Raw genomic sequence first — 24653 nt, forward strand, 5'->3', positions numbered from 1 at the left:
ATCCAGGCAATCTCTTTCCTGAAATGTTGGCCATCCTAACTTTTAATCTCCTTCTGCTTAAGTGTACAAAACTTGTCAAGTTACCTTGTACATTAATAGTCAGACCCTGCCCCCACCTCCCAATATCCGCATTTCTGCAGAGAGCATGGTTGGCAGGCAAAGTTTCCCCTGGAGGAGGCTAGCTCCCTGTCCCGTCTCTTCCACACACAGCCCCGCCCACACTCCACTTCCACTCTGCCCCAGGCCCCGCCCCTGCTCAGCCTCCCCTCCTGCCACTCACTGTGTCCCTCCTCTCCTCCACCCCCATCCCCTGCAGGAGTTGGGGTGTGAGGAGGGATACACTGAGTGGCAGGTGGGGGGAGGGGTCTCGGGGCAGGGGATGAGGAGAGGAGGGACATGGGCAGTGGGGGTCTCGCGAAGGAGGGGGGTGGAGTAGAGGAGAGGAGGAACTCACCACGCAGAGGTGGATGGTGGGGACTTGGGAAAGGGGCGGAGCAGGGATGGTAAGAGGCGGAGTGCAGACGGGGCTACCATAGCCCAGGCATCTGGAAACAGCCTCCCCAGCCTATTATACCTGCGGCCCATGGCAGAGAGTATGTCTGACAATAATTTTTTCCTCATTGTATTCAGCATTGTAGCCATGCTAGTCCTAGGATATTAGGGACACAAGGTGAGTGAGGTAATATCTTCTATTGGACCAACTTCTGCTGGTTGGCGAGACAAGCTTTCGAGCTTACACAGAGCTCTTCACAGCCAGGGTAATTGCAAACAAGAATTGCAGTATAAAGACATGGGGCCATATTCTCAGCAGGTGTAAATCTGCATAATTATTGACTTCAGTTAAGCTGCACCAATTTACACCAGCTGAGGAACTGGCACAGGGGACTAAGTGTCACACAAACACTTTGCTCCAAGCAAGTAACTTTTTGCAAAGGGAAAAAGAGCAAATCGAACTCCTCAGGTGGTTTCTTCCACTAATTGGTTGTGGTCATTCCATGTTTTTATTCAGGGGTACTGTAAATTATGTTAGGACAGAAGTTATTTGTAGGTTTTAACGTTCTTCACGACAGACTTTCAACTTGACAGGACAAAGCAACTTCTTAGTTGTCATTCTTATTTCCAGACTCTTAAAAGTCTCTCCATTTCATAGAAGAGTGTGACTAATCTGAATGAAGTACTCCCTCATCCCTGAAAACAAAACTTGGTTTCCCACATTGGATTTTAAAACTGCATTTGTTATTTATAAGTGTTTTTCATTTCAGGAGTGCTGTGGGGGTTGAGAGGGGTACTGAGTACTTTCCTGGTTGATCTCTATGCTGTGCCGTGACACAATACAGAGGCACATACAACATTATTCGTTTCCAGCACCTCTTATTTCATCATGAACAAAACTATAAATGTTTCTTCTGAAGGTAAGGGGAAGCCCTTATCAACATGACATTGGTTCTGTGTGTCATCAGTTTGATTTTTCTGATCAAATGTGAGGTTTTAGTATTCTCAGTGATCTTAATTTCTTTGCTGTTAGGATTTCTCTTTGCTGCCTGCAATTTTGAACTAGAACTTTCAGTTTTGAATTCCATTGCAAATATGATTGATTCAGCTAGTTCTAAACATTTACTGATCTCTGTAAAGTGAGTTCTTCTTACCAAGCAAGCTTAATCTTATGGACTCATCTGGTTCCCTTGATTTCTTTCAATTCTGTTTTGGATCTGGGAAAGCAGGGAGTCTGCAGGGATTTCATCCTTTGATCTCCTAGTAACACAGATATGACAGATGTCAGTGCTAATTGTTTTAAGTCTATCAGCAGTCTTGATACTGTTGATCACAAGGTTATGTTGACTGGATTTTGACCTTTGCTGGTCCTGTCACCTTCATTTTGGTGGGGTAGATGGGCTTACTCTTGTGATGGTTTCTTTCTGAGCTATCAGAGAGGGAGATTTTGAACAATCACTCACCTGCCTTAAATCCTTTGGGGGCAGGGTTCTAGTTTGCCACCACCCATCCTCAAGGTGCATGTTAAACTGCTTGGGAGAGCTAGTGAGGTGATTTGGGATATGATGTCATGATACAGACAACACACAGCTCAGTGTCTCGCGTATGACAAAATGAGGGTGCACAGCATCTTTGTTTTCCATTGCCTGGATGAAATTGAATCCTAACCCAGACAAAATGAAGGTGATGTTTACACCCGCAGAAGGGCTACATGCTGGAGGGGACATATACTGTCCCTTCATTTTCTCTGTAACTCCTCTAATCAGAAATACCATTGGTTCAAATAAATGTCTGTAGGAAATGTTTGGGGAGGAATTAGAGTTTACCATTTTGCGGCATGCTAGTTATTTTAGACCCATTCTAGTACAGTTAAACATTTTTTAGCCAACGCAAACTAGTAGTTGGACATCCATTGTACCCCAGGTTTTTCTGGGTAATTTTGGTACAGATTGTGGTGCAAATATTATGTATACTGTTGGAAAGAAGGCTCAGTTTATCCCATGGAGCGTCTTCTGTTTAACCATTTCCAAAATAGGTGTGTAGGTAACTTTGGTGCTAATAGAAATGAATGACCACTAGAACTGTCTTAAGCCAACCATAGTGCAAGCTGGCACAAGCTTCTGCACGCAGATCTGTATACTAATCTCCTAGCTATTCTGGTTCTAAGCCTCTTTTGGGCAGGGACTTACAGTGATAGCCAGGAGTGCAGTGCTTTTTTGATGAGAAATGGAGACTAGAATCAATTGACTTTCATACTTTTTTGGTGTTTTTGGGGGGTCCACCGAGACTAATAAAGGGTTCTGTCACTGCCTGCCCTGTTACCCTGTGGGCCATTGTGCGGTGGAGCTTTTGTTCAGATCCCTGACACCACTTAGCCTGTCCACAAGTTCAAGGACTCACCCTGTCTCTCGCCAGCCCAGTTACTCTTTGCAGGGTGACACCAACTGCCTTTCAGTCCTGAGTCTCCCTAGACATGTCCTCCCCAAGTTGTTAATTATCAGACACCCAGGCCGTTCTCCTCTGGATCATTAATCTCTGAAGGCATGAAACCAGCCCCCCAGATACCAGCTTACAATGTTTTACATGGCTTGCATACAAAGACCTTCTTGGGGTGAAAATAAACAAAAAACTTATTTAATAGAAAAACCACAGATTCATAGATGAAACTGTCAGGGAAAGCAAATGTATACAAGTTACACAGAAAATAATTATGGTTAGTTACCTACTGCCTTAAAATAGTTTCCCATCATACCTCATAGCTATGGGAGGGATCCAGCATTCATGGACAGCCTTTTGCCCCAACACTGGGCCCTGAGTTGTGAATAAAAAAATCATCAGTTACAAGCCTGCTTTTGGGCCAGCCTCTGTTGTTTACCCTTAGTCCATGGTGACTCATGGTTATTCAGAATGGGGAAATTCTCTCTTGACTTGACAGCCCAGATGTTCTTTTCCATTTCAGTTGTCTGTAATGGTCCGTCATTGTCTTTTCCTGGGCTGGACAATGGATAGTTACTTGAACCTGGTTTTGTGTAAACACCTGGCTTGGGAGGTGCCCTTTACCCCTGCCACCTGCTTGACTGCTCACTGCCCTGCTGAGAGCAGTTTTCTACATGCTGGAATATATAAATTCATAACCACGGGCTATATACATCTCTCATAATGACCGTCAAATTCAGAATACTACAAGCTTTCATAAAGGACCATACTCAATATATTTTTATAGTACAATGACATAATAGCAATAAGTTGGTTTAACTGCTTGTTTGGGGTGGTGTTCTGTTCTCCCTTGGAGGTGTCTGAACCCTGATTGTTTCAAATTCTTAGAAGCAAAGTGTGACAATGGGCCAGATTCATTGCTGATTTAAAACAGTGCATCTCCGCTTTCACCAATGGAGTGGTATCTTCTTACATCAGCTGTGAACTTGTCCCCAGGTTTGCAGCACTGGAAGCTAGTTCCTTGAGCAATCTTATCCTTTTTGCTTTGTACCACACAGGAAAAAACCTCAGCAAATTATTTCTTGACTTGGACTTAACAAAAGGAGCTGATTTGTCTATAATATTTTCTGCTCCGTGTTTTGCGGCTGAAGTGTTGTTATATTATGCTGTACGTTTCTAAGAAAAGGTTCAGTAGCTTCTGTTCTAATAGTCCTTGAGTCTTCTAAGCAGTATTGTTCCAATGGAAAGACAATTACCCAATTGGCAGCAATGTTATGACTTTATGATTGCATTGCTCTTGTAGCCCTGTCACAATGACCTTTCCTTGCCTTAAATTACATTGTTTTCCTATCCTCTGGTAGAAATGTACCAAAAGATTTACTTCAGAATTACTGCTTGTAGACTGTGGGGAGCAGCATTGTAGTTATTGTGACAAATGGCAATATTTCTGCAGTATTAGGCACACTTCTTCTTACTTTCTGTGTCTATTGAGAGAATTTTCAATATTGTGAGTAAAAATGGTCATGGCAGTAGTTATTTTTGATATATCTCATCTTCAAGGAGAAGCAAAAGCTACAATACTCCCCCTTCTCTTGAGAGAACTAATGAGACTTAGTTGCTCTTCATGTTGTCTTTTATTATTGGAAAATATTATTTAGAAAACCATGAGGAGTGTATGTTGTATATAGAAAAGGAGTACTTGTGGCACCTTAGAGACTAACCAATTTATTTGAGCATAAGCTTTCATGAGCTACAGCTTACTTCATCGGATGCATACTGTGGAAAGTATAGAAGATCTTCTATGCTCAAATAAATTGGTTAGTCTCTAAGGTGCCACAAGTACTCCTTTTCTTTTTGCGAATACAGACTAACACGGCTGTTACTCTGAAATATGTTGTATATGTTGCCCACACTACAACTCTCACCCGTGGATCTTGCAGCACTTGACAAACATCAATTAAGCCTCACAACACCCTTGTGCAGTAAAAATATTATCTCCATTTTATTAATTGGGAAACTAGGAGAAGACAGTAAGGAGTTGGCTACATTTGGGGTAATGTGCTATATGGAGTATGATTTCTAAAGCACACTAACGTGTTGCACATTAATTGATCCGTGTAGACCATGCTAATGCACAGTAAAGGTTCCCTAGTGCATGTTAACATAGTGCCATTTTAAACAACACTACATTAAAGTAGTTTACACAGACCAATTAATGTGCAGCACATTAGTACCCTTTAGAAGTTACACCCCTCTAAAGCACATTACCTCACCATGAAGACAAGCCCTGAAAGAGCTTAAATGTCATGCCCAAGATGAGGCAGTATCGTGGTAGGTACAGTTGGACTAGATTCTCTAGGTCCTAGTCATTTTCTAACCACTGTACAAATCTGTAACATGGGGATAATGATACTTATCTCCTCTATAAACATTTTGATATCTATGGATGAAAAACACATTATAAGAGTTAAGTATTAATTGATTTGTTGAGACTTTCCTTAAACAAATTATCTAGCTCTTCAATCATTTCAATATCTTGGAGGAAAGTTCAATGTATTTTTCTGATAAACCTGATGAGTTCTTTGGAATGAGCAGAGAATGATTTGTTATAAAAGATATCTCTCTCTCCCAGTTTAAGTGAGATAACATTAATGTCAAGTGATCCTATTTATGTGGTTGAGTGAATCATTTATTTGATTAATTTAGCCTCTCTCCCTCTGCTCTTGGAATATCTGCAATCATATAGCAGTTTTATCAAATTTATTCATTACCCAGATTTACTCAATAAAATCTTCAGATTTTATTTTGTGGACTGATTGTGCATATTGCCATCCAAGTTGAGTTTTTACATGTGATTAATCATGTTGTTTTATTTTCCATTCCTTATACAGTGACTTTATAATCCTTAACATCAAGAGAAGAGCTTGAAGAAGTTCTCTGGCTTTGAATCTTTCAGGGGGCTAGCTGTGCAGGGAGAGGTTGCAATTAAATTGGAGTATGACGTTTTTCAACCTTTTCCTTTTTGGCTCTCACATATTTTGTCTAAAGTACTGTGACATTACTGAGGGTACAATCTGGACTGTTGAACAGCTGTGTTCCCTCAGTTCTTCAGCCTGGTGTGCCTTTTACGCCACTTTGCTATGAGAGCTACCACTCCTGGTCTGCTCTCACACAGCCTCCCAGTTATATTGTATGAATGCTATAACCAACCACTCGTGAATTACATTGTCGAACAACACCAACAAATTCCCAGTCCCAGACTTTCCCCCAGAAATGTGCATTTTGTACTGCCCAGCTCTCTCCTTTACAAGCTCATATAAAGTCTGTCATTGTATTAATAGAAAATGATATGCACAAATCCTGTTGTCCCAAATGGAGCTTCCCAAACACTTCAATCCAAACAAACTGTCTAGATAAAAACCATAAAACAAGTTTGTTAACTACAAAATGTAGATTAAGTGATGAGGCACAAAAGTCAGAATTGGTTACAAGAAAATAAAAGTAAAACACAACTAATGCCAAGTTAAGTGTCTCTCACCACATGTTTCAGCAGGCTTACTGGCTGAATCTCTTTCAGTTAGGATCCCTCCTCCAGTCCAATGCTGCTTCCTTTGTTCTTTAAGTGTTGTCGATGCCCTGAGTAGCGAGAAAGGGAGAGATAATTTGGGGGATCTGCTCCCCTTCCTTATTCCTTCTCTTCTTCAAGAATCCTCTCCAGCTGAGGCTCAGGAGATGGAAAACCTGTATGGCTGGGATCCCTCAGCTGTTTCTTTGTCAAGATTTTGATTTTCCCCACATACTCTTTCCTGCCAAAGAATGGCCTGTAAACCAGGTGATTGTCCATTCAATTTTGTTGACACCTGGCTGAGGCGTCGGCTAGCCTTTTGTTTCTGGGGAACTGGGGCTCCCCCAGACTTGGAAGATGTCTTAGTAATACCATACAGAGGAATCTTATAACTTTACATGTAATATTGCCACACATATTTTACCAGGACAATAATAATTAGAAAATTACGAATTTTCCAATGATACCTCACAAGGCATACTTTGTACAAAATGTATCATAGTCCTGTAAAAGAGGTGAACATGGGGTACAGACTGTCACAAATTCCTAGTAAAATTAGACATGCACAATTTATTGCTTTTATGCAGAATTTATATTTAATTTTCACCCACCCTACACTTACAATAGCACTGGGGTGTGAATGTGGTCCTAGCTGTTACGAGTGAAGTCAACTCCTTCTCTAGCTTGCTTAATTGTCTCTGTACAAGGACTTTGTAAGGGGTTTTGAGATATCTATTCCCATGCTGTGTGCTGAATGTGTAAATTTAAGATTAGTTTATGGCAAATGTTTGTGGTGAGGTAAATCTACCACTGAAATTTTCACAGAAATCAAGCACAGAAGGTGTAGGAGCACAACTGAAGTGAAATAGTTTTTAATTTTTAACAAATATTCATGGACCTTCCCCCCCACCCGGCAACTTTCACTCTACTCTACTACTTACTACACTAAAGGAATACTGTATGCTTCGTGGTTATTCATTGTCTTTGGTCTTGTTGATTTTTATAGCTCCACTAGAAGATGGACTCTCTTACTTATTTAGACTATAGTACGTACAATATGGTCAAGATTTTCATAAGTAAGTAGCAGTTTTGGGCTTTCCTACTTGAGATGTCTCAAAGTGTGGTTGCTAAGATCTTTCAGATAATCTGGCCCCTTTTGAAAGTGCTAACAACTGCCTTCTGGAAAACAGGCCCCTTAAAGATGTCCCAAATTGGGCACCCAAAATCATGAGCTGATTTTGAAAGTAATGGCCTATATGTTTCTCATTTTTAAAGCTCATTTTTCATGTAGTAGTAGTAGTAGTAGTAGTAATATTAATATCTAGTTTTTATGTAGAATTTTTCATTTGTAGATCTCAAAAGTACTTTACAGAGGAGGTAACTATCATTATCCCCATTTTACAATGGGGAAGCTGAGGCATGGGGGTGTGGAGGGTGAGTGACTTGCCCACAGTCCATAAACAGGCCAGCAGCAGCACCAGGAATAGAACCTAAGTCTTCTGAGTGTGAATCCAGTGCCCTAGCATTAGGCTCTGCTGCTCTGTCAGTGCCTGCTTCTTTCTTTGTTTTTCTTTCTATTACTTTTCCAGTATTGCTAAAAACAATAATAATTAAAAACTTCTGGTGGTTTGTTTTTTCAAGGGGGAGGAGTACTGGGAATTTTTTGAAGAGAGGGGAAGAGGTTCGGTCAGATTTTTTTTTCCCCAAAACCTGTATGTTGAATTGGTAACCATATAACTTACATATATCAGTGCAATAGCAGATCACCTTCTGCTCAACTAGCAGCCTTAGATTCACGCTTGTGAATTGTGAAAAGCTGACACTCCAGCCAGTTGGACTGGCTCACTCATCCTTTGCAGGAACTGTCTTGGATGGAGAACTTCTTGTAATCTATACCCACTTTGAAATTTAAATCTGTATTGGTCTCCATGTCAGTCACTAATCAGAACATACTGTACACACTGTCGTTCCAAGAGCAGGCTGATGTGAACATGCAGAGATCAACCTATTCTTAGTGCCATGAGGAAGAACCCTGCCCTGATTTTGTTTCTTTCTCTGATGAGAAAAGGGGTTCCAGAAATAGGGAGGGGAAGGGAGGCGAGGGACAAGTTTTTTTTTTTTTTCATTTTTCCTGTTATTTTCTTCCCAGAGAGGGGAAACAAAAGGTAACATAACAAATCTATTTAAAATATGAGTAATCTGGGAAGCCTAAAAGTCTCTTAGAATAGCCAACATGTACTTGGGTAAATCTCTGAAAAAAGCATGCATTAAAATATTGCCTTCCAGAAATTAGCTATCTTGTGTCAGGTGCCATTTCTGATCAGTAAATTAGCTTCACTTCCTTTCCTGAAGTCATGCTCAGAGAGGAACTAAAAGTTTGAAGGATTACTTGAATCCCATTAGGTGGCACACAAAGCTCCAGTTCAGAGAAGTAGGTATAAGAATTTTGCTAGGAAAGGAGAATTTAGCAAATTCTCAGCCTGATTTATACAGACCAGATTTTTCTTCTGATTTGTCTTTCAAAGGAGGTCTCAGAGAAACATTATTATAAGGCATAATATTAACATTCAACAAGGATAAGTAACCATGATGATTTAAGTCCCTGAGCTGTAGCCTTATGTTTGTGTGTTTTTATTTAATAATAAATTTGGCTAGTTCCTGCTAATGGAAATGTGTTTCACAGTGCTGTGCCTAACGTCAGGAATATTACAAGTAGGCTCCATACAATGTTCCCCAAATTGGTCTGACAGTGAACCTCAGTTTTAACTTGCCACTTAGAGCTGTGCAAAATATTACATAGTAATATTGACCACTCTCTAAATTTGACCACTCCTCAGAGAAAAAGATGGCCTTGTGGTGAAAACATTCAGCCGGGGATTCAAGATATGGGTAGAGTTTCTGCTTCTGCTGCAAACACCCTGTTCTGTGACTTTGACCAGCTCACATAATCTCTCTGTGCCTCAGTTCTCGATCTGTGCAGTGGGGATAATAATGTTGCCTTTCTCTCATCCGTTGTCTGTCTTGTCCATTTAGGTTTAAAGCTCTTTGGAGTATGGATTCTCTTTTACTATGCACTTATACAGCATTTAGTAAAATGGGCTGTGATTTTGGTTGGAGCTTTTAGACACTACAATAATATTAATAATAATATTTGATTCAAGAATGTAAAATTATTCAGTTTCATGGAAGAGTCGTTTTCCAGACAAACAAAAGTGTTACTGAAGTTCAGCGTGGAATTTTTTCTACCATCTGGATGTCTATGGAAATTTTGAGGTACCTCTTTATGATGCAGTTCTGAATTTTGAGCCTGGTTAGTTGGGATTAGCATGGTTTAAGACATATTGGCTCTGGTCTTCTGATCGAGTTGAGTTGCCCCATTTGGATTGAGAGGAATTATTTTTACTCTTTCTCTGAGTTGAACAGATGCAGGAAAGTTGCAGTCTGTTGACTAGTTAGAAAAGCATTGGCCTCCCCAATTTTTATTTTTATTTTTTTTTAAACAATCAAAATAAGAATACAGCTTGGTACTTAATATGAAGAGCATGCCTGGGAATTGATGATCAAGTTTCTGAGGATCCATAAATTTCACATTAATTTTGATTTATTGATGTATTTATTTTTAAACAAGAAGGAACTGTGATTAGCCTGGGCTCTGAGAAGGATTAGAGAGGCCAGCATACCTCATGGTTACTGCCTTGTTTCATGATCTGATTTACACAGCCACGGCACTGACTGCATTCTTCTGCCTGACATTTTATTTCTCCTCATCGTTATAATATTTTATGATTTAAGGACAAGCACGCTCTGAGAAACCTGTTCTTTTGTGCCACTGCCGTTATTACAGGCTGAAGGCCTGATAATTGGAAATGCTGGGCACTCGTGACTCCAATTGAAATGAAGGGAAGCTGAAGGTGCTCTGAAAACCAGGCCGCTGGCATTTTATTTTTTTAAGGGATGGAGGCCTTACTCATAAACTGAGCTGCTGCCTTGACCAATTTGCCCTTGACTACACAGCCTTGGAAATGAATGGATTTCATTTGATTGGAATGAGACCTGAACTCCTAAATTAACTCCGTCCCTAGCTCTATAGCCAAGAAATTGATTATATTTTGATCTGACATTACAATTAAACTTCATGTGTGCTATTAAGCTTCAGAGTTTTGCCTCCATAATTGGAATGTTGCACCTCAGGAAAGATCAGAGACCCTTTTTCTTTGAGGCACTAAGTAATTCCATGCACAATGTGCTCCTATAGCAGCAGCAACTGCCATGGCAAAGGTAATTATACATACCAAACAGAAAGACAGGTTTCAAAAAGAGGCATCACTCCCATGGGGCTGTAGCAGGCTCAGGAGAAGGGGCATGTGTTCCTCATCATTGAGGATCTCTCAGTCAGATAGTTCTGTCTGGATACCCCCAAAGAGTTTTCATGTCTAATCTGGCAAATTTAATCTGGAGGAAGAGGTTACTAAGGATAGTGAGGCATGTGTGAGAGCGCAGGTTGGGAAGCAGTTTGCCCAAAGGGTACGTGATGTTACTGTTCTAGTAATATGTCACATAGGCTGCTTGTGACTACTCCTTTGTTCCTGACGGTAGGTGAGGTTGCTGCTCTAAAAGTCTGTGAGTTGCTAATGAGGAAGATTAGGAGGCTGTTGATGTGGAGGAAAGCTAAGGTTAATTAGCTGATGTGGAGGAGAGCTAAGGTTAATTGAGATGAAGGATGGATGTATCAAGGATGGGCTCAGACTACCCGATAGTCTTTGTGATGCTGGCAAGCAGCATGGTGACGGAAACTGCATCAATTGCAGCAGCATAGGTGGTAAAATGTCCTTTGGGGCAATTGGTCACCAGTGGCCAGTTTTTCAAAAGTGCTCAACTCCCAGCAGCTGCCATTGCCCTCAGATTCTGAAAATCTGGCCATAACTCAGTAAGTCCTACTGGAGAGGACAACCTCTTTGGGCAGAATATCTTCTTCCTTTTTGTGTCTCACAGGCCTTCTCTTCTCTCTTTTTTTCTTTTGTTTTTAAACGTATGCTTGACTTTAGGGTTGAAGAGAATTGTACAGAGAGTGTTTGTATTCAGTCTCGCCTTTAGAAAAAACTTTGTCGATATGTGGAACAGGACTCTGTTTAGCTGTTTGTTAACATTTATTTTAGGTGTATATATTTAAACATCTCTACACTTTCACATAGAAAATCACTTTCTCTGATACCTCTGTGGCATCCCGCCACAGAAAACGGGAACTCATCAGCTACTGCTAGCAGAGCTTGTTCTTTGATCAGACGATGGTTTTGTATCCTCTTACTGCTTGGGTTCAGTGTCCACTTCTCAGTCAGCATAGCTTTGGTGTACATACTGCTAACAGAGGGGTAGGTTCTTCTTTTGATGACTAGGCTTGGAGTTTTGTCTATGCCTTTCTTCATCCTAGCCTGGACGGTAAAGCTCTGCACAAACAACTTGCCGTCACCTCTGAGAGACCATCCAGGCAAGCATCTAGTTGCCCTTTCCTGCAAAGAGGTTCTATATGTGTCTCATTCACTTTTACATTGCAGACCAGGGCTGGCTTTCCAAAGTGGTGTGTTTACACCTCTATCCTGGTTAGAAATACAGTTCCTAGGAATTACCGTATTTTCCAGATGCGGGTGTTTTTTTCCAGTTTGGGTCCTGCCTGTTAATATTTTATTTTCCCCTTCTCTTACATCTTTAGCCAGTGAGACCTGCAATGATTTCCACCCCATGTTCTTCACGCATGACAGATCATTTGAGGAGTTTTTCTGCATCTGCATCCAGCTGTTGAATAAGACGTGGAAGGAAATGAGGGCAACCTCTGAAGACTTCAACAAGGCAAGAGAGGGGAAATTAGTTGACAGTAGTTCTAAGACATGGATGTGTGCTCTTAACTGAGGCCCAAGGGATTTATACATTCCTCTCCCACTTACTTCTCTCCTGGGTTTCTCCTATGTAAATTCCTTGCATGTCAACATTGAGAAACCAAAGAGCAGTGGATGGGAGGGTCTGTGGAGGCTTTCTGACCTTTTAAAGTTGTGTTACACTGCAGACTCTGAAGATAAATGCAATAAACCTGGCTTGAGGGGAAACTTTACCTTTTTATATTGTTAATACCATTCTGAAGGGCTGCAGCCTTCAAGGTTGTAAATAATGCAGGGAGAGTACAACAGTGATAATTTTGTGCATCCTTTAATTTCATTTGGATGACCTGAGTGCTGAAGTGGTAAAATATTCAAGAGTGGACATGATCCTGCTGGAACTTTAAGTGTTATGCATGTCAGCCACTGGAGTTTGAAGTAACAAAGCTTGCAGTGTTAAGACTTATTAGAAGAGATTTGAACACTGATGTCTGGAATTCTATATTCCAACCAGACTTGCTGGCCCGTTGGACGTGCTCTTGATACCCTTGCCCAAGGCTGGGAATAGAGAAGTTGATGGAGAATGAATACTGGAGCTTCTAACAGCTCCAGTGTTCAATACACAGAGTCCTATTGGCATTAGACTTGGATGCTTCATGCCTAATGCCAAACTGAAATGTAGCTGAAAGAGGGTTGGCTGCTCAAGTGAGGAAAAACAGTGTTCCCTAGATGAAGTAGTGGTGGATCTTCATGACACAGTGTTGACTGGCCATCTTTTAGATACAGAGGACATATGCTCTGGCAAAAGGAGGAAGGGATGCCCATAAAAAAGCACACTAGTCTTGTGTGTAGTTTACTGGCCAAGAGGTAAAGTTATTTACTACCCAAAAATACATTGGCAAGACAATTCGCTGGATAGTTTGAAAATTTAACTCACATGTATAAAGATGCCAACACTTTTAAAGAGGTCATCAAAATAAGTGACTGTATTTAACAAGTGCATGAATGGATGTTGATCACTGAAGCTATATTATCATCCCAGCCCAATAAGGATTTGGTATATAATTGCCTTCACACCGAACTGAGAATATGCAACTAGTTATCCTAGTGGATTAGTGTAATAGGGCAGTCCCATTTCTGACGACAGACAGTCCCCATAAAGATTCAGTGGAGGATGAAACTTAATAGATTTATTTTTCAGTATTATACATTGCTCTAGGGTTCTTTGGAAGACCAAGAGCTGTTGCCTTTCTGTTCTAATGTACTATTTAAAATTTTAAAAGGATAGGATCTTTTAGCCCTTTCTTTTACAGATGAGTGCCTCTTTGGAGACAGTACAAAGGACGCAGTTTGTTGTCATACATGACAAATTGCTTCTCCTCACTTTCTATCTTCATAAGTCTTAAGATCAGTTTTTAGTTAGAATAACTTTTATCGTCCTGGTAATGTCGGAAAGTACCGCTTTCATACTGTTTGTTAATCACTTGAGATGTGGAATTCTTTTTCCCCGAAGCTCAGTTGGAAACTCAGTATACTGGAGTAAGGCTCTTGGAACCTAACATTTCTGCTTGAGAGCTACTCTGTGATCTTTAATCATAATGAAGAAGGGATAGCTCTATTAATTTAAATTTTGATTAATCAAAGTAAATTGAACATTCTGTAGGTATTAAGAGGTTTTACAACCTAGCTTGTGTGCACATTTGGAGACTTATTCTCCACCTCTCACACCATAGAAAGGTTAGTATTGCTAAAAGTTGAATAGTTGGGAACTCCCCACTATTTTCCCGTTGGTTCCTTAGTCTATTCTTAAGGTCTCAGTAAACCATAGATAAAGACTTTATTTCAGTGGTGAAATCCAGCCACTGCACGCAATGCTGGGGAGATTCCACCACTGTTCATTAATTTTAAAGCTTTTTTAACAGCAGCATACTGTTTGAAGAATTCTGTTGTGTGTTTTCAAAGACATATGTAAGATCTCATGCTTTTTCTTTTAAACGCTCCCTCATTAAACTTCTTGTCAGCCCTGGCTATTACACTTGCATGCATTAGAAAGAAACTCTCATGTTCCTCATATCTTAAAGAAGAGGGATGTTGCCGATATAACTGTAACCTTTTTTCAGAGTCTTAATATAAAGGTAGAAGTCTGTATAGAATAATTCAGTCAGGCAGCTAAACTTATATTGTGCCTTTATGACATACTTTAGGGCTTACATTATTCATATCTGGTGGGTATTGTAGAAAAATTAAGATGTAGTTAGACATGCAAATGGAAAAAACTCCACTTTATTTGAAATATGTCTGGTTTTGGAGTGCACAGGTGATCAAAGAGCCTTTAGCATGCTATGTCATCAGCTGTTGTTTGTAAAAGTACGGCATGGTTTGTGCCTTTGTAAATATAATAATCTTTCCTAGCTGTACGTAATCATACATGTTGTATATTGGTACAGGGAAAGGTTGTGTCTCAGTTTTACTGACGGGTCTGAGATTAATGTGGGTGAACTAGGGGGCAATGAATTAGTCCAAGGGATTGGTAATGGAATACAGAACCTTTCATCAACAGGGTGCAGGTTTACATTTAGCTTAATAGGGACTAAATGAGAGATGGCTGTTTGGTGTCCTATGTAAAAGATGTTTGGTGATCACATAAACCTACCACATCACAACAGCTTGTGTTGATTGGCCCTTTGTTGCCCATCTCATCAGAGACTGTGTCTTCACTGCAAAAACTAGTAACTGGAGTCCAGAGAGAGAGCGAGAGAGACACACTCTCTCTCTCTCTCTCTCTCTCTCTCTCTCTCTCTACGGGGCAAGCAACCAAAGAAGGGGGTGTCAAACCAGTTGAGAGCTAATCCCCAGATAAGCCACATGGAGGCACCCCAGCAGTGAGTAGTAAACAGGGTCACACCATCCTGGTTTTTGTAAACCCCCTGCATTCACTGGTCATCTGAAGGAGCAGTTGGCCATGTGAGCGGGTGAATTTGACAGCAGAATAGGTGAGTGCATATGCACCTCATGGATCACCCCCATGTCTGTCATATGATAATGTCACCATTGCAGCCTCCATGAAGTCTCCCTGTGAGCAGCCCCTTGAGGCCAGTCCTCCTCCACACACAGAGTCACATCCATGTTGAGTATGAGATTCTAGGGACTTCTGAGAGCGGCGAGCCTAAATGTAAGTCGGTGGCTCCTGACTCAACTGTGACTAGCATGTCAGAATCTCCTGTTCAAATCTCTGTCATCCCCAGTAAAACCATAGAATGTGAACTTTTCTCCCTCAGGACAAGAATCCTGGTTTTCACCCTGAAAATCTGGTGAGGCTATAAATCAACTATTTTTATTCTTAAATATAAACACTTTCTCAAAGTATTAAACTACTGTAACCATTTGCAGTGACTCAGACTCAGACTGTTCAGCATTTCAAAGGGACCTGTCTGGTTGTCTTGCATGAACATTCATCCATCAGACTGCTCTACTTAAGGCTTCTTGGCAGCTTCTTGTTCAATTGGAATTGTAAATCCTGAGTCTTCCTGGACTTACTGTTGACCTCAAATGGTTCTCACTCAATAAATATACAAAAGTCTCTGTCTTGCAGAAACCACAGCACCCAGGTAGTCAAGAAAATTCATAGTACAGCTCTAAGGAGTAAATCTATTGTAGTGTATTCACATTTAAGATTTTCTAGTGGTAATGAAGGTGTAGACTATATCATTTCAAGAAGGCTGACAAAATGTCCTTCCCAAGATAAAGCCATGGACCACCAAAATCCAAAGCTTTTAAAGTTCTTACAGCTCCTGCTTTGATTGAAGCAACTGCTGCAGGAGGGAATCTAATAAATTACTAAACCTATAGCTTTTTTAAAAAAAACTAGAGAGTTAAGATGTCTTATTGTCAAGGTTTTCCCTCATTGCAGAAATATAATTCATACATTTTACCATGTAGTCATTTGAGGTCATCCTTCTCAGATACTGAAGATATATTTTCATTGCCAATTAAAGCTATATGCTATAAACTTTGCAAAGTTCAATTAAAACTGTAATTTCAAATTACTGTACAAGACAGATACATCTTCCTAGCTATTGCTTGTAGGCGAACCACAATAAGGCCCTAGACCTGTGTATCCATGAGGAGTCCCGGTGACTTTATTGGAATGTCTCACTGGCAACGGCAGTCCATGGTACTAGATCCCAGTGCAGGAATGGGGCATAAATTGATCATTTGTGAGATTATATTAAGAACATACATAAATTATATGAGACATATTGCATACATATAACAAACAGTGCTCTGTGTTGGTCAATAGTAAATTTAATAGGTAACATTCACACTGGCAGCAGATAAAAGCAATACATATCTTTTGTGAATCCTGTAATTAAATACCAAAGCAAGCGCTGAGGCATTTGATGACCACAAAAGACATTTATTGGTGATACACTCCAACACTCTGAACATTTTTCCTTGTTCTATGACAAGATAACAGAAAAGACAATGAGCACAATATAAAAAATGAAAAATATTGTTTCTCTGCTTGGTGAGGATTTGAAAGGACTATGCTGTTCTTTCTCAGATTCTCTAGTGACTTCATGTTGTGGGCATAGTTAGAATGTATAATTAATTACTCCAGGGCAGGTTTAGAATATGACTAATTGTTCAAGAGCAGGATTTAAAACTGAATAATTATGTAAGCAATGTACTGAGGGAGGCAAATTTTTTTTGGTCCAGCATTACTTGTGATGAATAGAGAACACTTGGGAAAAGAGTATTTTCAAATACCGTTTGAAAGTAGGGACTATGGGGGCTGTCCAGGGAGAGTGAAGTCGTCAGCCTGGAGCCACTGCACCAAGCACTCAGTCACCTGCCTTGAGGCATCCTCTGGCAAGAAGGTGGTACAGTGTGTGGTTGGAATGATGACAAACTGTGTGGAGCTCACAGACTTTGTCTGAAATCTGGGCTTTATTTTGGACTTTTTGGTGAATTCCAGTTTCATGAGTATAACAACAAGAACTGACCACGCCTTCTAAATGCCACTTAACATTAAGTTCAAATTCACATTCACTCTGTTCCCACGGGGCAGCACAAAACACTGAAAAAAGAGGAGAAAGTGTCCTGTATCACTCTCAAGTGATTCCCTCTACTGGTAGAAATAATACTTAGCATGTTTTGTTCAGAGTTAGCTAAGTATTATCCCCATTTTATATATAGGGAACACAGGCAAAAGGATATCAGTGACTTGCTCAAGAGAGACAAGATGGGTGAGGTAATATCTTTTATTGGAGCTCTTCTTTAGGTCTGAGTTGCCCAAGATCACACAGGAAGCCAATAGCAGAATGAGGTATAGACCTACCCGTTGCCCAATCCACTGCATCACACTGCCGCTAGATTTATGGAGCAGCCCCAACTGGTTGCAATCTATTTACCAGGACCCTCAAAGGTCCTGAATCACAGTAACTGCTTATATCCTTTGCTGAGGGAAACCAGTCGCTTAATGGACAGCCAGAAAGAGGTACCGTGATGAGGGTTGGGGAGACAGGTAAAAGAGAAAGGGAACATTAAAGGACCTGCAGTGCCACCTGAAAGGGAAAAAATAGGTAATGGAAAAATAAAAGTGAAAAGTAAAATCCAGTGTGCAGACCATGCTTTTCTTTTTAGTAGCGGTGTGCTAAGTAGCTCTTCACAGATGTTCACAAAAGTGTTAATTGTTTTCTTATGGGCACTTCAACATTTGTGAAGCAGTGAATGTAATTTCTTCTGGGTTGACTTTAGAAATGAAGTGTTTGCATCTAACTAGGGAAAATGTTGGGATAGCTGAATGATTATACCCTTCTGTTAGCCTTATTAGAATTTCATTTGGTAATTCTTTGTTTATATTGGTCGGAGATACTGCAAATGAATAATTCTCCTGTAGAATAAATGTTGTATATCTCAGTCTCCAGCAGATTAGTGCAAATTAAATTAACCCACCTGAGGCTATTAGCACTCTATTCATTTTTACTGGAAACAGATAATTGCTATGAATATATTGTTATTAATTGTGCAGTGCATGAAGTTAGCGAAACACTTGGCAATTATAACTCATTTTACAAGTCTACTGTATGGCATATATAGAAAGCATGAGTTTTTTAATTGAAAACTACTATTCAAGAATAGTAGAAACCTGTTGGGTGCAGTGAGGTTATCAGGTCTATTCCATTAGCACCCATTGGTTTAAAAGGGCTTTGCTGTTTTAAACTGTGCACTTTGGTATGTTATGTGGTAAATCTATTCATTTAAGAAATTTCTTCTTGCATCTGGTCAATATTCTATTAAATCTGCCCTTTTAGTGCACTGGAAATTTATCCATTTAGCAAATGTATTCTTCATCAGCTATTAATTTTAAAATGGCTTTGGTATATAACTTCATCTGTGTTTATCTATATCTTTCTGATCTACATCAGTATCCCACTATATTGCCAAACCAAGACAATTACTGCAAGAGGCACCAGGAGGTTAAGTAGAGAAGATGCAGTCTTGTATCTACAGATGGGTCAGAATGCAAAAATCAGATTAAAATTTCAACATTCTTACCTGAAAATTTGGGGTTGTTCAGATCAAAGGCACTTGTCCCGTAGATAACGTTTTTCATCCTCTTCAACCTAACTCCTTTAGGCCCTTTTGAAAACCCCAGCCTGAACTAATATTGTAAAGAATGCATTCCTGTTTTTAAAAAAACAGTTAATTTAGTTGGGTTTTATGAGATGGTAAGCATTTAAATTGAACTTTGAAGTAGGGCTGTTGATTAATCGCAGTTAACTCACATGATTAACTCAAAAAAATTAATTGTGATTAAAAAAATTAATCGCAATTAATTGCAGTTTTAATCACTGTTAAAAAATAGAGTATGAATTGAAATTTATTAAATATTTTGGATGTTTTTCTACATTTTCATATATATTGTATTCTGTGTAATTGAAATCAAAGTGTATATTATTTTTTATTACAAATATTTGCACTGTAAAAATGATAAACAAAAGAAATAGTATATTTCAATTCACGTCATACAAGTAATGTAGTGAAATCTTTGTTGTGAAAGTGCAACTTCCAAATGTAGATTTTATTTTTGTTACATAACTGCACTCAAAATCAAAACAATGTAAAACTTCACAGCCTACAAGTCCACTGAGTCCTACTTCTTCTTCAACCAATCGCTAAGACAAACAAGTTTGTTTGCATTTACAGGAGATAATGCTGCCCTCTTATTTACGAAGTCACCAGAAACCGAGAACAGGCATTTGCATGTCACTTTTGTAGCTGGCATTGCAAGGTATTTACATGCTAGATAATGCTAAACATTCATATGCCCCTTCATGCTTCGGCCACCATTCCAAGGACATGCTTCCATGCTGATGACGCTCTTTAAAAAAATAATGCATTAATTAAATTTGTGACTGAACTCCTTGGAGGAGAAATGTATGTCCCCTGCTCTGTTTTACCTGCCTTCTGCCATATATTTCACATTCTAGCAGTCTCCAGATGATGACCCAGCACATGTTGTTCATTTTAAGAACACTTTTTCTGCAGATTTGACAAAACGCAAAGAAAGTACAAATGGGAGATTTCTAAAGATAGCTACAGCACTTGACACAAGGTTTAAGACTCTGAAGTGCCTTCCAAAATCTGAGAAGGATGAGGTGTGGAGCATGCTTTCAGAAGTCTTAAAAGAGCAACACTCTGATGCGAAAATTACAGAACCCGAACAACCAAAAAAGAAAATCAACCTTCTGCTGGTGGCATCTGACTCAGATAATGAAAATGAACATGCATTGGTCCGTACTGCTTTGGATTGTTAGTGAGCAGAACCCGTCATCAGTATGTCCCCTGGAATGTTGGTTGAAGCATGAAGGGACATATGAACCTTTAGGGCATCTGGCACGTAAATATCTTGCGACGCCGGCTACAACAGTGACATGAGAACACCTGTTATCACTTTCAGGTGATATTGTAAACAAGAAGTGGGCAGGATTATCTCCTGCTAATGCAAACAAACTATTTGTCTGAGCGGCTGGCTGAACAAGAAGTAGGACTGAGTGGACTTGCAGGCTCTAAAATTTTACAATATGTTATTTTTGAATGCAGTTTTTTTTGCACATAATTCTATATTTGTAAGTTCAACTTTCATGATAAAGAGATCGCACTACAGTACGTATTAGGTTAATTGAAAATACTATTTCTTTTGGTTTTCTTACAGTGCAAATACTTGTAATAAAAAAGTAAATATAAAGTGAGCATTGTACACTTTGTACTCTGTATTGTAATTGAAGTTAATATATTTGAAAATGTAGAAAACATCCAAAATATTTAAATAAATGGTATTGTATTATTGTTTAACAGTGCGATTAATCGCGATTAATTTTTTTAATCGCTTGACAGCCCTCCTTTGAAGCAATAAGAAAAAAAACTGCTGGCTCGTTTCTGCCCTCTATAATATGCAAAGGCAAGCTCATAACTTTTTTTTTTTTTTTTTTTTAAAGTCTAGCTTTTACACTGAAAATATCATGTTGTCACTTCCTTGTCTTTGCCAGGTGGCTCTGTAATCTTTGGAAGACCTTCCTAAAATAGTGGTGTCACATCAGGCTATAACTGGAGCTGTGCAGTAAGTGGGATGCTGATCAATTCAGTAATCCTGTAAAATTATCCATGGAGGCAGAACGTTATGTGACCTCTGCATGGAGTTCCATTGAATTCATGGGAGCTCCGTGCAGTTGTAAAGTACAGCCACGTGAATCATTTTATCAGGGTAAGGAGCTAAGAATAAAGCTCAGGCTACAGATTTGTGTGGCCCCTTATTCTATGTAATCCAAAGGCCTTGCCAAGGTCCTCCAGTGGTAAGAGAGGGCTTTATATTTCTAATGTGATTGTAGCAGGGTGGGAGAGGATACACTGAAATAATCACGTAGGTCTTTATCAGGAAGGAATTGTTACGGGGAAAACATTTTAAGGGTGAAATCCTGCCCCATTGAAATCAATGGCAGTTTTGCTATTGACTTCAATGAGGCCAGTTTTTCACTTTTATTTTGCTTTCCAGTTCACCTTTCAATTATATGGCAAATAGGAAGTGCAGAGAGAGAACAAGGTAGTACTTGGGTTATTACATATTGTTGTTGTTTTTTAAAAATCAAAAATTGTATTCCACTGAAAAGGTGATTTTGCATGAGGAGAAGACTGAGCTCTGGTCTACACTACAAACTTACGTTGGTATACCTTCGTCGCTCAGGGTGTGGAAGTGGATTACCTATGCTCTCCTGTCGGAGTAGATAGCGTCTTCACTAAACACTACAGGAGCACAGCTGCACCAGTGTAGCGCTGAAGTGTAGACAGGCCCTCAGGCATAGACGACTGGTGCCTCCCCATGCTGTGGGGGGAGGCACCAGCTAAAGGGGAGGACATGTGACGTCCCCACATGTCTCCTCCTCCCACCCAGCCTGGGGCCCCCAGGCTGTTCCTGCCCCCTCCCCACCCTACGTTACCTGTGCAGGGGGAGGGGGGGGGTGCTCTGTCCTCTGGCTGTGCCGGCTCTCCCTCAGCACGTTTGGCTGCCCTCCCTGGCAGCCAGGCCTGGGCAGGGAGTGGGACGGACCCACTCCCGTTCTTTGCTCCATGCAGCATAGCCAGCTACCTTGGAGAGAGTCTGGTGAGGAGGGGCGGCAGTGGCTGTCCGCTTCCTGCCCAGGCTCAGCTTCCAGGGACAGGGGCTCATTGCAAGCATGCCAGGGAGGAGGGAGGGCTCCAGGTTGCTCGGCCGCTGGCCCCAGAAGTCGAGCCTGTGCAGGGGGCAGCCAGGCACTCTCCCAGGCAGCTGCTGCGCTGCAGTGGGCAGTGTCCCAGCGTGGCCAGAAGAGGCTCTGGTCCTGCCCCTTCTGCGCCAGCTCTGGCCACGCCCCTTCTTCCCACCCCGGCAGCGGCTGTGGTGGAACTTGACCCGGCATCCCCTCTCCTCTCCCCACACCCCCCCGGCTCCCGATGTATCACCTCTGCCCTCTGAGGTGGATGAATGCCCTCTAGGGAGGGAACAAAAGGGTGTGGGTCGACAAAACATTCATTACAATCAAAGCATCTAGGTAAATAAAATAAAATCTTTGCTCTTGATATGCAGTGTCTTAGATTTATTTCATCCTGCTGCTTAGTTTCTTATTTTATTTTACAGTGGTGGTTTATTATTCATTTTCTAATAAGAATTACAGTGGTCTATCCTTAGCTTCCCCTTTCTCTCTATCATGCAACACAGCTCAGACTAAACATAAGAGTTCTGTTGAATATTTGCAAACTTCTGATGGGTCTCCTTTTCTAAAAGCCTGGACTCCCCTGACTGAATGGATTCCGCTCTTTCATTCCCTAATTAAGACCATTTATTACTGTAGATCTCATACAGGTCTGCTTTAACACCCTGTAGGTGGCCATTTAAAAACCTGTTGGCTCTTCGTGTTTTCAAAGCACTCTTCATTTTCATCACTGTGGGTGCAAATAGGGCCAATAAACCACCCTTAGCTTTCAATAGGGTGATTGTACTGTGAACTACTAACTGTGCTTTTTTGTACTCTCTGTACAAATGTTTGGCACTGGAAGAAGTTCTGTTACTTTCATGCAGGCTGTCCCAGTCAGTCAGTGAAATGATATAACCTGTCACCCAAACAAAATATGTTGTGATATTGCCCCTGTGATTCTCTGTTTAAAGTGCTGATAAAAATCAAACCCTGAGAACCCCCCTCATCTTTGAATTTGTATTTCTTCTTTCTAATGTATGTTTCCATAATTTGGTTAAATCAGAGGTGCATGGCATATGGCTTTTTGCTGCATGAATTGCTACTGATGTAAATGTCAGTGAGCGTATAATTCCAGATTTTCATTTTGTAAATCACAATGCATGGTTCAGCCTGAAAGCTCCCTAGACTGTAGACCTTATTATAGGCGAATAAAAAAAAGGGGAGGGGGGCAATGACGTCTGAGATTTTGTTTCAGTTGAAATGAGGTTATCATGATGAATGATGTAGCTGACAATGAGATTTTTATAGCCTGTCTTAGAGTAGCAGAGGAACTCAAATTATTATTGGCTCACTTTAAGTAATTGTAATCTAAATAGCACTGTGGTTGAAGAGAGGGAGTGAAAATCATTCAGATGGCTTTTTCTTTTAAACAAAGCAAGATTTTCTTTTTGTCCTTACACAAGTGTCCTTGTTTGTCGTCTGAAATTTACATGTCGTATGTTGTCTTGATCAAATACAGCAGTTGCCATTAAAAAGCCAACCTTTACCAATTAGAGATACTGCCGTTTCCCACTGTTATTAGAACAGGAGATAACAGCCCTGTGTTTGACAAAATGTGCATCAGGTCACCAGTCAGATGATCTAGACTACTCACTGCACCAGGGTAAGCAGAGTTGGTGAGCCTTCAAAGTGATAAAGACAAATGAGTGTAGCCTGCTGGAGGATAGAGACATGGTGAGTGAGAGATGAGTTAACCCAGTGAGCAAAATGGGAGTTGTTCACATCTCCTCACTGATTCAGTCTAATTACCTGCGGTCTCAGAAAGCCAGTACTGCATGAGTTCACATTCAGAAAGCTTTTTTCACAACTAGAATACTAGACTTTTTTTTTTTTAATTAAACCTTAAATTCAGCAGAAGCTGATGGGTAAGCCCCCTATTCACTAGGGGAAGTTCCCTGCTCACCACTGATGAGAGAACAAGGGGAAGCCTGGGTATGCTGTTGCTCAGATATGTCAGTGGTAACAGCTAGTGAATGGTGACTTTCTTAAAATGGTAATCACAGTAAGTTAAAACCAGCTTGAATGTTTTGCCAGAATCATCCTCCGCTCCGCCCCAATTCCCTCCCTCCCCCCCAAAACAACTTCTTCTGATTGGGGGGCAATCAGTGTGTACTTACTGCAGGAAGCTTAATTTTTGTACTGTTGAAAACGTGAGCTAATGAACATTTTAGGGCTAGGCATTGTTAGGGGTGGCAAAGCTGATGTGCAATTGTAAAAGAGTTCAGCTCTGAAGCTTTATCACTGAAGAGAAAAACCATATATTGAGGGCTGTGGGGTATCATGTGTCCCCTTCTATCTCTCCTTTCCCACAAAACTTAAAAGCCTTCTTAAAAATGCCAACAATAAAGAGAGAGATTATCAATGGGATTTCTTTTCAGTCAAAATTCCTTGAGGTCTTCAGAGTTGCAACCATGTCCTGGCACGAAGCTGAAATAGACCTGTCAGTGGGAAATACCTGATAAATGTAACATTGTGCAAGTCGTGACTGCAGCATTGGAC

General features: G+C 40.4%; 1 protein-coding gene across 7 annotated transcripts in view; it reads left to right on the forward strand.

The window, feature by feature from the left end:
- Positions 1-24653, forward strand: part of ELMO1 (engulfment and cell motility 1) — a 413918-nt gene that overhangs the window by 269678 nt on the left and 119587 nt on the right. For all 7 annotated transcript variants that reach the window (XM_037890049.2, XM_043540597.1, XM_043540593.1 and 4 more), the window contains one exon: positions 12201-12337. In XM_037890049.2, the coding sequence (XP_037745977.1) occupies positions 12201-12337 (137 nt within the window). The remainder of the gene's footprint in view (positions 1-12200; positions 12338-24653) is intronic.

Source organism: Chelonia mydas, chromosome 2, assembly GCF_015237465.2.
Source record: "Chelonia mydas isolate rCheMyd1 chromosome 2, rCheMyd1.pri.v2, whole genome shotgun sequence".
Lineage (NCBI taxonomy): Eukaryota > Metazoa > Chordata > Testudines > Cheloniidae > Chelonia > Chelonia mydas.